The sequence below is a fragment of the Chiloscyllium plagiosum genome, chromosome 4 (assembly GCF_004010195.1).
Source record: "Chiloscyllium plagiosum isolate BGI_BamShark_2017 chromosome 4, ASM401019v2, whole genome shotgun sequence".
Lineage (NCBI taxonomy): Eukaryota > Metazoa > Chordata > Chondrichthyes > Orectolobiformes > Hemiscylliidae > Chiloscyllium > Chiloscyllium plagiosum.
Genome location: NC_057713.1, coordinates 69,876,312 through 69,893,059, shown reverse-complemented (window position 1 = coordinate 69,893,059; position 16,748 = coordinate 69,876,312). Strand labels below are relative to the sequence as shown.

The window sequence follows — 16,748 nt, the reverse complement described above, 5'->3', positions numbered from 1 at the left end:
TCCATAGCTGATCATAGGAATCCATTCTGAAAAGCATCCCTCGTTCACCATCCTCTGTTATTATAGAATACTTAGTGTGGAAACAGGCTCTTCGACCCAACAAGTCCACACCGATCCTCCGAAGAGCAACCCACCCAGACCTATTCCCCTACATTTACCCCTTCACCTAACACTACGGGCAATTTTGCATGGCCAATTCACCTAACCTGCACATTTTTGGACTGTGGGAGGAAACCGGAACACCCGGAGGAAACCCACGCAGACACTGGGAGAATGTGCAAACTCCACACAGACAGTTGCCTGAGGCGGGAATTGAACCGATCATTGTGAGGCAGCAAGTGGCACAGTGGTTAGCACTGCTGCCTCACAGCGCCAGAGACCCGGGTTCAATTCCCGCCTCAGGCGACTGTCTGTGTGGAGTTTGCACATTCTCCCAGTGTCTGCGTGGGTTTCCTCCGGGTGCTCCGGTTTCCTCCCACAGTCCAAAGATGTGCAGGTCAGGTGAATTGGCCATGCTAAATTGCCCATAGTGTTAGGTAAGGGGTAAATGTAAGGGTATGGGTGGGTTACTCTTCGGCGGGTCGGTGTGGACTTGTTGGGCCGAAGGGCCTGTTTCCACATTGTAATGTAATATAATGTAAAAAATGTAAGCAGTGCTAACCACTGTGCCACCATGCCGCCCCACTGCTCCGTGCTGCTGTCTTCCATCTTCAAGCCAAACTTTTATCCAAATGGTTAGTTCTCCCTGTATTCCATGTGATTTAACATTGCTAACCAGTCAACCATGTGGAACCTTGCCAAATGCATTGTCCATGTGGACAATATTCACCACTCAGCCTTCATCAATCCTTTGTTAGTTCTTCAAGTAAGTGAGACAATATTACCCACACATGCAACCATGTTGACTCTCCCTTATATGTCCTTACCTTTCCAATTACTTGTAAATCCTATCTCTCCTAATCCCCTCCAACAACTTGCCCTCTGCTGATATCATGCTCACCATTCCGTAATTCCTTGGCTTTTCCTTACCATCTTCCTTAAATAATGGTACCACATTAGCCAGCTTCCAGTCTTTCAGAATCTCACACCAGTGGCTCTCAATGATAAAAATATGTCAGTAAGGAGCTCAGCAACCACTTCCTTAGCTTGTCACAAAAGTCTAGAGTACACTGTCAAAATTGACCTTCCAATTCAGAATTTTAACTTATAGATCAGGTCTATCCTTTTCCATAACTTCTTTAAAGCAAACAAGAATAATGTTTACTGGCCCCAACGTTCTCCCCCACCGACAGCTTGGTCACCTGCTCTGCCTTATTTCCAAGAGTATGTCAAGTTTTGCACCTTCTCTGGTAGGTGCATCCACATACTGAATCAAGAACTTTTCTTGTACACACTTAACAAATTCCTCTCCATCGAAGCCCTCAACACTGTATCAGTCCCAATCTTCATTTGAAAAGTTAAAATCCCCTACCTTTACAACTGTATTATCTAACAGATAACTGAGGTCTCCTTACAAATTTGCTTCTCAATTTCCTACTCACTATTGGGGTGATCTATAAAACAATGCCAGTAGGGTGATCATCTCTCTCTCTTATTTCTCAGTTCCACATAAATAACTTCACTGGACATAGTACTCGGAATATTCTCCCAAAGTACAGCTATAACATTATTCCTAACAAAAAACACCACTCTCCTTCCCCTCTCTGTTCTCCGTTTTTGTCCTTCGTAAAGCACCTGGAACATTAAACTGCCAGTCTTGTCCTTCTGTGAGTCGCATTTCTTTAATTGCTATGACATCCCAGTCCCATATCCTCAGTTATGCCCGGAGCACATCTGCCTTCCCAATTAGGCCTCTTGCATTGAAATAATTGCAGTTTAAGTTATTAGTCCTACCTCGTTCTCTGCCTTGTTCCTTTCTGTCAACTTATTCCTTTTCTCAACTGTACCAGCCTCTATTCTCACTATCTCTTCGGGCCACACCTCCTGAGTAGCACAAGCAAATCTCCCCACTGGTGTATTAGTCCCCTTCCAATTCCAATACAACCCATTATTCTTTATTTAGATTGTTTCTATCCCAGAAGAGCTTCCAATGATCCAAAAATGTGAATCTTCTCCCCTGCACCAACGCCTCACCCATGCATTCATGTGCTCTTTCCTGCTTTTCTGACTCTTGCTAGCATGTGGCAGTGGGAATAATCCAGATATTACTACCCTCAAAGACCTACTTTTAACCTCCTGCCTAATTTTCTATATCTCTCCTCAGAACCTTGCCCTTTCTTCTTCCTATGTCATTGGTACCAATGGGTACAACGATGGCCTAGTCATACTCGCCTATGAGAATATTCTGCAAAATATCCTTTATCCTGGCACCAGGGAGGCAACACACCATTCTGATATCTCGCTGTCAGCTGCAGAAAGTCTGTGCCACTGACTCAAGAATCTGAAGCTTTAAGATCAGAAGTCAAATTCTATGCGTTAATTTAAATTGCACCTTGAAAAATACAAAACTCAGTTTCTATTTACTACCCGTTAAACAAAATTCTAATCTCTAGATTTTGAATCTAAGCCTCTGAATTAATTGTCCTGCAGTGTAATTACTACTACTGTCTCCATGTTGACTCCAATTTTTGATTTGTTTTTGAACTGTGGCATTCAAGATCTTGGTCAAAAGTATGCTCCATTTTCTTGAGCAGATAGATTGAGGATCCAGGCGTAAAAATCAAATTGATAGCGGTGAACCTCTGGACTTAGTATTTGGTGTAAGATTAAGACCAATTAATAGATTCATTGAGATGTACAGTATGGGAACAGATCCATAGGTCCAACTTCTCCATGACAACTAGATATCCTAAATTAACCTAGTCCATTTACCAGCATTTGGCTTATTTTCCTCTTAAACCCTTCCTATTCATATAACCATCCAGATGCCTTTTAAATGTTGTGATTGTACCAGCCTCCACCATTTCCTCTGTAGCTCATTCCATACACGCACCACCCACTTTGTTTAAAAAAAAATGCTTCTGAGATGCCTTTTAAAACTTTCCCCTCTCATCTTATAACTATGCCCTCTAGTTTTGGGCTACTCAGTAAAAGACCTTGTCTGTTTGCCTGATTCATGACCCTCATAATTTTATAAACCTCTATAAGGTCACCTCTCAACCTCCAATGGTCCAGGGAAAATAGCCCCAATCTATTCAGCCTCTCCCTGTATCTCAAGCCCTCCAACCCTGACAAAATACTGATGAAAAATATTAATTTAGCTCCTTCCCTATTCCTCCACACAACTTCCCACTACTGTCCTTGATTGTGGATTCTGGATTAGTGATGCTGGAAGAGCACAGCAGTTCAGGCGGCATCCAACGAGCAGCGAAATCGATGTTTCGGGCAAAAGCCCTTCATCAGGAATCTGAAGGGCGTTTGCCCGAAACGTCGATTTCGCTGCTCCTTGGATGCTGCCTAAACTGCTGTGCTCTTCCAGCACCACTAATCCAGAATCTGGTTTCCAGCATCTGCAGTCATTGTTTTTACCTGTCCTTGATTGGCCCTAATTTTACTCTAGCCATTCTTCTATCCCTTTATATACCTGTAGAAAGCTTTCGGGTGTTCCCTGCCAACAACTTCTCATGTCCCCTCCTCGCTCATCTTCATTCTGTCATTAGGTCTTTCCTGGTTACCTTGTAACTCTGTCTCCCTAACTGAGCTTCACGTCTCCTCCTAACTTCTTCCTCTTGACAAGAGATTCAACTTCCTTAGTACACCATGGCTCCTGCGCTTGACAACTTCCTCCCTATCTGACAGGTACATACTTATCAAGGACACACAGTAGCTGTTCCTTGAATAAACTCCATATTTCTATTGTGCCCATTTCCCCCAGCTGTAGCTTTTGCCCTTTGGTGTATACCTATCCCTTTCAAGTGTTTTCCCTAGCAATATTTGGAAAGTTGTCACTGTCGCTCCTATTGATAATTATCTTTACTATCCTCTACATCTCTGGAACTATTCGGACACCTATAGAAGACTCTCAACAGGGTGACCTCTCCTTTCCTGTTTATGATCTCAGCCCATACTACCTCAGTAGATGAGTCCTCAATCGTCCTTTCTGCAGCCGTCATACTGTCCTTGACTAACGGTGCGACACCCCCACCTCTTCTACCATCTTCTCTGTTCTTACTGAAACCTCTAAATCCCGGAACCTGCAACAGTCATTCCTGTTCCTGCTCTATCCATGTCAGAGTCATAGAGATGTACAGCATGGAAACAGACCCTTCGGTCCAGTCCGTCCATGCCGACCAGATATCCCAACCCAATCTAGTCCCACCTGCTGGCACCCAGCCCTTATCCCTCCAAATCCTTCCTATTCTATACCCATCCAAATGCATTTTAAATGTTTCAATTGGACCAGCTTCCACCACTTCCTCTGGCAGCTCATTCCATACATGTACCACCCTCTGCATGAAAAGGTTGCCCCTTATGTTTCTTTCATATCTTTCCGCTCTCAACCTAAACCTATGCCCTCGAGTTCTGGACTCCCCAAACCCAGGGAAAAGACTTTGTCTAGTAACCCTATCCATGCCCCTCTTGATTTTGTAAACCTCTATAAGTCACCCCTCAGCCTCCAACGCTCTAGGGAAAACAGCCTCAGCCTGCTCAGCCTCTCCCCATAGCTCAAATCCTCCAACCCTGGCAACATCCTTGTAAATCTTTTCTGAACCCTTTCAAGTTTCACAACATCTTTCCGATAGGAAGGAGACCAGAATTGCACGCAATATTCCAACAGTGGCCTAACCAATATCCTGTACAGCTGCAACAGGACCTCCCAACTCATGTACTCAATACTTTGACCAAATAAAAGCAAGCATACCAGACGCCGCCTTCAATATCCTATCTACCTGCACTCCATGGTCCCTTTGTTCAACAACACTCTCTAGGACCTTACCATTAAGTGTATAAGTCCTGCTAAGATTTGCTTTCCCAAAATGTAGCACCTCACATTTATCTTAATTAAACTCCATCTGCCACTTTTCAGCCCGTTGGCCCATCTGATCAAGATCCTGTTGTAATCTGAGGTAACCTTCTTCGCTGTCCACTACACCTCCAATTTTGGTGTCATCTGCAAACTTATTAACTGTACCTCTTATGCTCGCATCCAAATCATTTATGTAAATGACAAAACATAGAGGGCCCAGCATAAAGGTGCCATCCTTGTGGCACTCCACTGGTCACAGGCCTCCAGTCTGAAAAACAACCGTCCACCACCACCCTCTATCTTCTATCTTTGAGCCAGTTCTATATCCAAATGGCTAGTTCTCCCTTTATTCCATGAGATCTAACCTCGCTAATCAGTCTCCCATGGGGAACCTTGTCCATCGCCTTACTGAAGTCCATATAGATCACATCTACCGCTCTGTCCTCATCAATCTTCTTTGTTACTTCTTCAAAAAACTCAATCCAGTTTATGAGACATGATTTCCCATAAACAAAGCCATGTTGACTATCCCTAATCAGTCCTTGCCTTTCCAAATACATGTACATCCTGTTCCTCAGGATTCCCTCCAACAACTTGCCCACCACCGTAATCTAATCTAATCTAATCTAATCTAAACTTGTCCACCACCGACATCAGGCTCACTGGTCTATAGTTCCCTGGTTTGTCCTTTTCGCCAACTTTCAGTCTTCCGGCACCTCGCCTGTGTCTATTGATGATACAAATACCTCAGCAAGAGGCCCAGCAATCACTTCTCTAGCTTCCCACAGAATTCTCAGGAACACCTTTATGCACTTCCTCTGTAATATGGACATTTTGCAAGGTGTCACTATCTATTTTGCTACTTTCCACATCTTCCATATCCTTTTCTACAGTAAATACTCTTGCAAAATACTTGTTTAGTATCTCCCCCATTTTCTGTGCCTTGTTGATCTTTGAGGGGATGTATTCTCTCCCTAGTTATTCTTTTGTCCTTAATGTATTTGTAAAAACCCTTTGGATTCTCCTCAATTCTATTTGCCAAAGCTATCTCATGTCCCCTTTTTGCCCTCCTAATTTCCCTCTTATGTATACTCCTACTTTCTTTATACTCTTCTAAGGATTCACTCGATCTATCCTGTCTATACCGTACATCTGCTTCCTCCTTTTTCTTAACCAAACCCTCAATTTCTTTAGGAGAAAGTGAGGACTGCAGATCCTGGAGATCAGAGCTGAACATGAGTTGCTGGAAAAGCGCAGCAGGTTAGGCAGCATCCAAGGAGCAGGAGAATTGACGTTTCGGGCATGAGCCCTTCCTCAATTTCTTTAGTCATCCAGCATTCCCTATACCTACCAGCCTTTCCTTTCACCCTAACGGGATTATACTTTCTCTGGATTCTCGTTATCTCATTTCTGAAGGCTTCCCATTTTCCAGCTGTCCCTTTACCTGTGAACATCTGCCTCCAATCAGCTTTTGAAAGTTCTTGCCTAAAACATCAAAATTGGCCTTTCTCCAGTTTAGAATGTCAACTTTTAGATCTGGTCTATCTTTTTTCATCACTAATTTAAATTTAGTAGAATTATGGTTGCTGGCCCCAAAGTGCTCCCCCACTGACACCTCAGTCACTTGTCCTCCCTTATTTCCCAAGAGTAAGTCAAGCTTTGCACCTTCTCCAGTAGGTACATCCACATACTGAATCAGAAAATTATCTTGTGCACACTTAACAAATTTCTCTCCATCTAAACCCTTAGACTGGGACTGCCATAGTGTTATGTTTGGAAAGTTAAAATCCCCTACCATAACCACCCTATTATTCTTACAAATAGCTGAGATCTCCTTGCAAGTTTGTTTCTCAATTTCCCTCTGACTATCAGGGGAGTCACAACATTGAATTCCCAGGTACCAACCCATGCTTCATGTTCACCCACCTTATTCCGGATGATCCTGGCATTGAAATAGACACACTTCAAATCAACTTTTTGCTTTCCGGTGCCGTCTTGCAACCCTGACACTTTATTTCGAACTTTCGTTCTCTCAACCTCCTAAACTCGAACTACAATTCAGGTTCCTAATCCCCCTGCTAAATTAGTTTAAATCCACCTGAAGAGCATTAGCAAATTTCCCCCCAAGGATATTGGTACCCTGCTGGTTCAGGTGAAGGCCATCCTATTTGTAGAGGTCCCACCTGTCCCAGGAAGAGCCCCAATTATTCAGTAATCCAAAACCCTCTCTCCTGCACCACACGTTTAGCCACATGTTTGCTAGCACGTGGCATGGTTAACAAACCAGAGATAACAACTTTCTTTGTCCTCACTCTTAGCTTCCACCCCAGCTCACTGAATTTCTGCCCTAAATCCCTATCTCTCTTCCGACCTTTGCCATTGGTGCCTATGTGGACCACGACATGGGGCTGTTCCCCCTCCCCTGCAAAGATCGCGAAAGCATGATCCGCGACATCACAAACCCTAGCACCTGGGAGGCAACACGCCAACTGTTACAGAGTCTCATTCCCACAGAACCTCCTGTCTGTACCCCTGACTAAAGCTGCACTCTTTCCTTCTGAGCAACAGGGATAGACTGTGTGCCAGAGACCTGTGCCCCATTGCTTATCCCTGATAAGTTGCTCTCTCTTTCCACCCCCGCCCCTCCACAACACCCCCAGCAGTATCCAAAACTGTTTACTTGTTGTTGAGGGGAACAGCCTCAGGGGATCCCTGCACTGCCTGCTACTTCCATTTCCGCCCCCTGACGGTAACCCTTCTTTTACCTGGGGTGTGACTACCTCCCTGTAACTCCTCTTAATAATCCCCTCCACCTCTGGGGGATAAAAAATCCGAAGTTCATCCAGGTCCCTAACACGGTTTTCAACGAGCTGGAATTGGGTACACTTCCCGCAGATATAGTCAGCAGGGGCACTAGTGGCGACCCTTGCCTCCCACATTCTGCAGGAGGAACATTCAACTGCCATAATCTCCAATCCCACTGTTCTAAATTCCCAACAAGCCTACTGAAAACTAAGAGAGAGGGGGAACAAAAAGACTGGTCATCTTATTAATCCAGCGCACAGATCCTTTTTGGTTAGGGGAGGAGAATGGGTGGAGACACTACCTGTGTGTACCTTTCAGGAAGCACTTCACCACAAAGCATGCAAGCCAACTGACCATGTGATGTTGACATGAGTCCTGTCCTCAGCGCACCGTGACACTGAGTACCAGGGTTTGAATCATGGACTAGCTAACAGGAGTTTGTGTTTTAAATAATTTCCCAGTTCCCCAAATTGCATTGATGAAATGTGCATTGTAGGACAACGACCTGTAATGCAACTTCCCCCACCCCTTTAACATCTCCTTCCATCACACTTGAAACATTTAAATCTTGGACAATCAGCTGCCAATCCTGTCTCTATAATTGCAATTATGTAATAGTTCAAAGTACTAACCAAAGCTCTAAGTTCATCATCTTTGCCTATTCTCATATCTTTTTAGGCACATATTCATCCTATATATCCTACAGTTTCTACTCTGACTAGTTCATGGCACTGGTCTTAGAATAACTACTTTTCAGGTGCTGCATTTCAACTTTCTTCCTAGTTCTTTATATTCTGCTTTTAGGACCTCATTCCTTTTTTTAAAACCTACGTCATTAGTACCAACATGTACCTCGACCACTGACTGTTCACTCTCCCTCTCCATAATGTCCTTCATTATCTCACACATCCATGACCAAGAAGGCAACACACTATCCTGGACTCTTCTTTGCAGCCACAGAAACTCCTTACAGTTGAATCCCCTGTAATTACAGCATTTCTGTGCCTATTTCTCCCTCCCTCTGCAGCATAGCCAACCATGGCGCCATGAATTTGGCTGCTGGCGTTATCCCCTGAGAGGCCATTCTCCTCAACCATATCAAAAACAGGATATCTGTTTTGCACGGAAATTGCCACAGGAATTCCTGCACTGCCTGATTAGTCCTCCTGTTCTGCTTACGTGGGCCTCCTGGTCTGCCTAATGGTCACCCATTCCTTTTCTGCCTGTGGAGTCTGAGTCTGCAGTGTGACCACCTCACTTTTATACGTGCTAACAATACTGTCCACCTCGTGAATGCTGTACAGTGTCCCCAGATGCCACTCCAACTCCGAAACTCAGGCTTCCAGGAGCTGCAGCTGGCAACACTTCTTGCACACATACAGGTCCAGGTCGCTGTAAGTGTGCCTGGCTTCCCACATCGAGCAAGAGGAGCAGACTATGATTTGGGTTCTCCTGCCATGTCTTACCCCTTTAACTTAATTAATCCTTAGAATGGCAAGTACTTTTAATATTAAGTTAAAGCTGGTGGTGCTGTTTGCTCCAATAACAATTTTTCAAAACTTACCTGCTGCTCACCAATAATTTCCAGAAACTGTTTAAGCATGTGCTCTTTTATCTGCTATAACTCTTGTTATCAACCTTGCTTTTCTCTGAACCTCACCACTGCACTTTTTTTTGGTTAGAGGAGGAAGGAGGGATGGAAAATGCTACAGTAATGTAATGTTTGGGACTAACTGTTCCTTAACACCGGGTTCTTTCATGATGCCCATCATACACGCACTGACTATGAACTTCATGCACAGAATGCAGATGTCCAATGTCTCAGCACCCTTTGGTTAACTGCTTCTACCCATCATGGGTGACAAGATCCAGGTTGTTACCATTCATTTTCTTTAAAACAAACTGTTTTCATGTTTCCCCTGTAAAACTTGTTTAAAAAAAAGACTAATGACCCCAAATTGTTGTCCCCTCAATGAAAGGGAACATGTTTTTATTGGTCTCCGTTATGTGTTCTTATCATAATTTTGTACACCTCTATCAAATCTGTCATCCATATTCTTTACCCCAAGGCGAACAACCTTCTCCACTCTAATCTTGTAATTATAATACCTCATCCCTGGAATCATTCCAATAAATTTTCTCTATCTTCTCAAGGACACATCATTCCTGAAGTACGGTGACCAGAACTGCTCCATTTGTAGACTAATCAGAGTGTTGTGAAAGTTAACATAACTTCCCTTCTTTTGTACTAAATACCTGCTTTTTTAATGAAGCTGAAAACCCTATTTATCGAGTCATCGTGTCATAGACATTTATAGCACGGAAACAGACCCTTGGTTCCAACTCGTCCATGCTGACCAGCTATCCTAAACTAATCTAGTCACATTTGCCACCTCTAAACCCTACTCATACCCACACAGATGTCCTTTAAATGTTGCAATTGTACCAGATCCCACCACCACCTCTCACAGCTCATTCCATACACACACTACCCTCTGCATGAAAATGTCCCTTGGTTCCTTTTTAAATTTATTCCCCCTCACCCTAAACCTATGCCCTCTAGTTTTGGACTCCCAGATCCCAACAAAAGACCTTGTCTATTTACCCTATCCATGCCCCACCTGATTATATAAACTTATATAAGGTCACTCCTCAGCCTTCAATGCTCCAGGGGAAAACAGCCCCAACCTCTTCAGCCTCTCCCTGTAGCTGAAACCCTCTAACCCTGGCAACATCCTTAAAATCTTCTCTGAACGCTTTCATGTTTCACAACATCCTTTCAATAAGAGGGAGATCAGAATTGCATGCAATATTCCAAAAGTGGCCTAACCAATATCCTATATAGCTGCAACATGACCTCCCAACCCCTATATTCAATGCTTTGACTGATAACGGAAAGCATGCCAAATGCTGCCTTCGTTATCCTGTCTACCTTCAACTCCAGTTTCAAGGAACGATGAACCTGCACTCTAAGGTTCTGTCTGAATTTGCCTTTCCTAAATGCAGCACCTCACATTTATCTAAATTAAACTCCATCTGTCACTCCTCAGCACATTGGCCCATCTGCTCATGATCCCATTGTGATCTGAGGTAACCTCCTTCATTGTCCACTACACATCCAATTTTCGTGTCATTTGCAAACTTACTAACTATACCTCTTATATTCACATCCAAATCATTTATATAAATGATGAAAAGCAGTGGATTTAGTACTGATCCTTGTGGCACACTATGGGTCACAGGCCTCCAATCTGAAAGGAAACCCTCCACCACCACCCTCTATCTTCTATTCCATGTTATCTAACCTCACCAACCGGTGCACCACGAAGAACCTTTTTGCATACCTTACTGAAGTCCATATTGATCACGCCCACTGCTCTGCCCTGACCTAGTCTCCTCATTTTCTTTACTTTGTTAGCAACTCTCTCAATGTGTCCTGTCAACTTCAAAAATCAATGCACATGAATCCCCATCTTTCTCTAACCCTGCATACTGTTTACAATTTTACCATTAAGTCTATATTCCCTCTCTGTCACCATTCCCTACATACAAACTACTCACTACCTCTCAATGTGAGTATGCAGGTGCAGCAATGGGTAAAAAAGGTAAATAATATGTTGCCTCTCAGAACAAGAGAATTTGAGTAAGGGATGTTTTATACAGAGCCTTGGTGTGACAAAACCTAGAATATGGTGATGCTCTGATCTGAAGAAGGATGTTTTGGCCAGAAAAAGGCTTCCCACACTAATTCTTGGGAGAGCAGGACAGGCGTTTAAAGGGAGACAGATCAGTTAGGACTGTATTCATTGAAATTTAGAAGAATGAGGACATCTCTTAGTGGTATCTTTCTAAAAAGGTTCAAACAGAGCAGACATTGAAAAGATGAATGGGAAGTCCAGAACAAGAGCCCAAAGTTCAGTGATGCAAGGTAAGCTATTTAAGACTGAGATGAGGAGAAATGTCTTCATCCAAAGAGCGATGAGCCTGTGGAATTCTCAGTCGCCAAGAGGTTGAAACCAAAACAGTGAATATTTTGGGGTGGCAAAAGCAAGTACAGGGTACTGAGTTGGCTGATCAGTCATGATCATATTGAATGGCAGAGTAAAGTCAAAAGGCCAAATAGCACCTCCTGCTCCTAATTCGTATTTTTTCCACCCCTTGGCATCTCCCCCCATCCCCCCCACCCCCCATCACCACCTCCTTGCACTTTCCCCACTGCTGCTCCTACCTCTTCACCACTATTGAATTTGGTGCCAACATAGGAGGGAAATAAAAATCATATGAAGAATCTTATTTATTATTCAGCAGTTTAACTTCCCTTTCCATCTTTGGTCTCTGTTAGTTACACTTCCTGGCTAGTGTAAGATTTGCAGATCCTGAGATTTTAATAAGAATTGCAGAACTTTGTGTGATTTCAGGATGTGGAACACCCTGACCCCAAAGACCTGAGCTGCTCACAAATACACAGCTGCAGCCGGACTCCGAGAGTGATGTCGTTTATGTCTGAGGATGAGGAGGCGTTCACAGAGAAGTTTCTCAAAATTACATGCCGATACATAACTGATGGAAAGGTAATTATTCTTGGTTTCATTCAATTAGCAGGATTTATTATTGTTTAATTTTAGTTGTAGCTCATCTGTTTGAATTATTAATCAAAGGATTGTACAGTAGTTTCAATTAACATTGATTTCCTTCCAGTGTGAGGGAGGACATGTTTGAGGAGGACTGAACCACTGTAGTTTCCTCACTGAAAGATGGTGGCTGTCTGTGACAGTGAAGCAGTCAATGGAGCAGCAATGTGTGCACAAAGGGGTGTAGACAAATATGCCTTGTGTGAGAGAGAGTAGGAAAGCAGCTGAATGGAGGAGGTGCACCGGGGGTGAAGTCAGGTGGGGAAGGTGCTAGAATGTCATAATTCTCAGAGATAAAGGGATCTAGGCAGGGGAAAGCAGAGTACTAAGGTAGGTGCTCAGCATCATATTGAGTGGCAGACCAGACTCAAATAAGGGCCAACTCTTCCTACTTGTTTTGATGTCCATCATGAAAGTGATGAATAGCGATATTATTTGACTTTTGAGTGGAACATTGTAACTTAGGTTTGTTTGGTGCTGGTATTTATCTGACTGTTGTGTTTTAAACAGCTGGCAAGATGGTCAGTGACAAAGGAAAGATGAGGTGTGGGATAGTTGTTGAACAGGTATCTGGAATTGTATAGAGTTGTACAGCATAGCAATAAGCCCTTCGGCCCATACGTGTCTATGTCGAATAACAAACACCAAACTACGCCAACCCCGTTTACTTGCATGTGGTTCATACCTACTAGGCTCTCGCATTTGAACAACTCATCCAGATGCTTCTTAAATGTTGAGAGTATATTGTCTCTAACACCATCTCAGGCAGCATATTCCATATTTCTCCCATCCTCTTGGTTATAGATTCTTTCTCAGATCTCCTTTAAATCACTTTCTACCAACCTTAAACCTCATATCCTCTTCGGTATGTTTTCCCATGGGGAAGAGAATTTAACAATCTGTTCAGCTCCAAGTGAAAGAAAACTAACCCATCCAGTCTCTCCTCATCACCAAGACTCTTCATCTCAGACGACATCCGAGTGAATCTTCTCTGCATCGTCTCCAGTGCAGTCCAGTCCTTCCAATAGTGTGGTGACTTGAGATAGTATTCCATCTATGGCCTACCTGTTGTTTTATAAAATTGTACCAAAACATTCTTCAATAAAAATTGAAAGAGCGCCGATGCTGGAAACCAGAAACAAAAACAGAAATTGCTCAGCATGTCTGGCAGAATCTCTAGAGAGAAAGCAGAGTTCAAGTTTTGAGTCAAGTGACCCTTCCTCTGAACCTCAACAGTTCTAAAGAAGCATCACTGAACCCGAAACATTATCTGTGATTTCTTTCCACAGATGCTACAAGACCTGCTGAGCTTTTCCAGCAATTTCTGTTTTTGTTTCTTGCTATGTTGTACACTCCCACTAATAAAGACAAGCATCCAGTAGGCCTTCCTCACCACTATCTACCTGTGCTGGCAGCTTCAGAGATCTTCAGATTTGCACACCAATGTGCCTTTGCATCTCAGACCTCCCAAAATGCATCAAGTTGCACTTTACTGGCTATTGTTCTGCCCAAGTTGCCAACTTATCAATATCATAAGACTGATACTGACTGAGACTGTCTTCCTCACTATGAACAACACCATCAATTTTTGTTTCATCTGCAAACTTACTAATTCTACTTCTGCATTCGCATCCAAATGATTAACATAACAGCAAACAGCAAGCATTCCAGCACCAAACATTGAGATACCCCTCTAGTAACAGACTTTCAATTACAAAAACAATACTCCACGATCACCTATTCTCTCCTATTTGTAAGCCAGTTTTGGATCCAGTTTGCCAACTTGCCTTGGATCCCATGGGCTGGTGCCTTTTGGGATATATGTACTTGTATGCCCATTAAAACATCTAATGCTTCTTCCTTAGTAATCATCTTTAGTAATCTTAATGTGTTCTCTCTAACCTCACAATCCAACTGAATTCCCTGGCAACAATGCCATTCTCCGTTATGAATATGAATGAAAAGTAATCTTGTTAGACCTCATCCACATCTAATGACACCATATACACATTGCCCCTCCTGTCTCTAATAGGTCCTATCCTTTCCCTGGTAATCCTCTTACTCCTCATATACTTGTAGAATGCCTTGACCTTTTCTTAATTCTGTCTACCAAAGATATTTCATGGCCTCTCTCTACCTTCCTGATTTCCTTGTACGCGCACTATATTTTGGAGGGATCTCTCTTGTCTTTAATGCACATATGCTTTCTCCTTTTTCTTTAGCGGACTCTTGATATCCAGTGTTCCATGGCCCTTGCCCTTCATTCTTAGAGGAATACGCTGGCCCTGAATTCTCACTGTACTACTTTTAAAAGACTCCCACGTTTCAGATTTAGACTTGCCTGCAGATAGCTGCTTCGAGTCCATGTTTGCCAGGTCCCACCAGGCATATTGAAATTGGTCTTCCCCCAGTTTAGACACGTAATTTCTGCACTACGCTTATCCCTTTCCATAATTACTAGTGTTGACTGGTCCAGCAATCAGACTGTAGTCAGCCGGGTCTAAGGGACTGTGTTGTTGGTTGTCTTCCTCTTGGTACCTTCTCTTCAGCTGCTCTCTGTGTAGTTGCTGGAAAGGGCTATGCCAAATGTCGACGGTTGTACAAGGCCAGTGAGGGAAAACAGTGATTGGTAGCATACTCCTTGGGTACTGCAGTGCCCTTCCAGACTGCTCCCTGCAACTGAGGCATTACCTCTTGGTAGCCATGGTGACCACACTTATTTTGACTGCCCCTATCGAAATGGGATGCTGCCGATGTCATTTTGTTATGTTATCAGCCCTTGTTCCCCATTAGCATCCTCTGCTTTGACGGATATTTTAAAACACTGATGGCACAACAGATTGGCATAGAATAAAGGCATCACTTATCAAAGAGATGAAAATTTTCAAAGATATTCTTTCTCTAAACTTAAAAAGTAATTGAGAGCTACCACTATCCAATCAAGTGAGCAAGAATTAAGTGTCATCAATATAGAAGATGTTGAGTTTCTTGAGTGTTTAGGAGAGGCTATAATATTGTTCACTTTAATAAAAACAAACAACTGCGTCTCATAATGAGAACTGGCTTAACTTGCATTGGACAGTCAATGTACAGGAGCAACTCTTGGTCTCACTGCTTCTTTTCTCAATTCTTCAACCTCTTAATTTCTGGAATTAATTAGGAGTGTTTTTCTAGAGTCCTCCGTCAGTGTTTTCCCCACTATCTGCTGCACTGAGTGGTCTTCCTTTATTTTTTGCTCTGTTTCTTTCTACCCTGTTTGAGGGCTTGATGTTTGGATAGGTTATTATTTGGCCTTTTGATATGTTAAAAAATTACTTCAAGGCACCCTGTCTGTTGTTGATTTCTTTTACACACAAGTCCTAGCCTCCTCTAACATTCTGTTTCTTGACTGCAATAACTGTTTATTTGGCTCATTTATTGTGTGAGGATGCTGCCACTTTAAAAGGTTATATTTTCCGGTTTTTTTTTGAAGAGAAGTTGTAAGGCAGAGGTGGCACACTAGCTACTGAAGGTGATTTAAGTAAACAAAGTGAGGCCTTGGATTTTTTAAAAGTTGGAACGATGGATTCAGTATGATTCTGATTCTGATTCTACAGGTTATTGGTTGACAAGTGGACTCTGTGGCTGTTGCTGTAGAAAATGCACCAGTAAATGATAGACAGTTAATTGCTGAGCTTTGTTTAAATATTAAAGGGTTTCTAATCAAGATAGTGCCCTGAGAAATAAACCAGCAAATGGCTCTTATTATTTTGTTGTGTTTATTAGAAGTTCCTAATTTCTAATTAGGGTACCAACACTTACAAGATTACCTGAACCCAGTTCCACACAACTGAGTAGTCCTGGAGTGGTATCAATAGATCCCTGCGTTTATCTGTTGTACCGACACAGCAACATCTGTGCAATCAGTGGCACCTTGCATTCTGCTATCTTGACATTGCCAAGTAATGCTCTGTTGGCTTATCGGGCAAGCGAGAATAAACTAATAATCCCTCTGATGTATATTACCACAGTCACTTCATTCGTGCAGTGGGTGAACAGAATATTTTTGAGATGTTAACAGTGTTGTCAACTCCAGGCTGAAAGGATCCCAGGACATTGATGCTCATGACCTTGGCTCCTTTTACAGCAGGACCATCCTATCTTTATGTTGAGTGAAATGCTGCAAACAACAGGTTGCAAAATGTGGAGAATCATTGCATCCAAAGCAGTGAATGTGTTCACAAGCAGGAGGTGACCACCACTTGGGTCAGAATTGAGACCAACTGAGGCATCTTCCCCTGTGGTGGCCAACTAATTAACTGTTGTCCAAGGTGAGAAAACATCTGTAGAATGATTGGCTGGTGATA

The 16,748-nt window shown here is 42.9% G+C and overlaps 1 protein-coding gene across 9 annotated transcripts in view; it reads left to right on the top strand.

Moving 5' to 3' along the window:
- The window catches only part of LOC122549113 (oxidation resistance protein 1-like), a 477,033-nt gene that overhangs the window by 390,872 nt on the left and 69,413 nt on the right, over nucleotides 1-16,748 (top strand). For all 9 annotated transcript variants that reach the window (XM_043688398.1, XM_043688399.1, XM_043688400.1 and 6 more), the window contains one exon: nucleotides 12,190-12,342. In XM_043688398.1, the coding sequence (XP_043544333.1) occupies nucleotides 12,190-12,342 (153 nt within the window). The remainder of the gene's footprint in view (nucleotides 1-12,189; nucleotides 12,343-16,748) is intronic.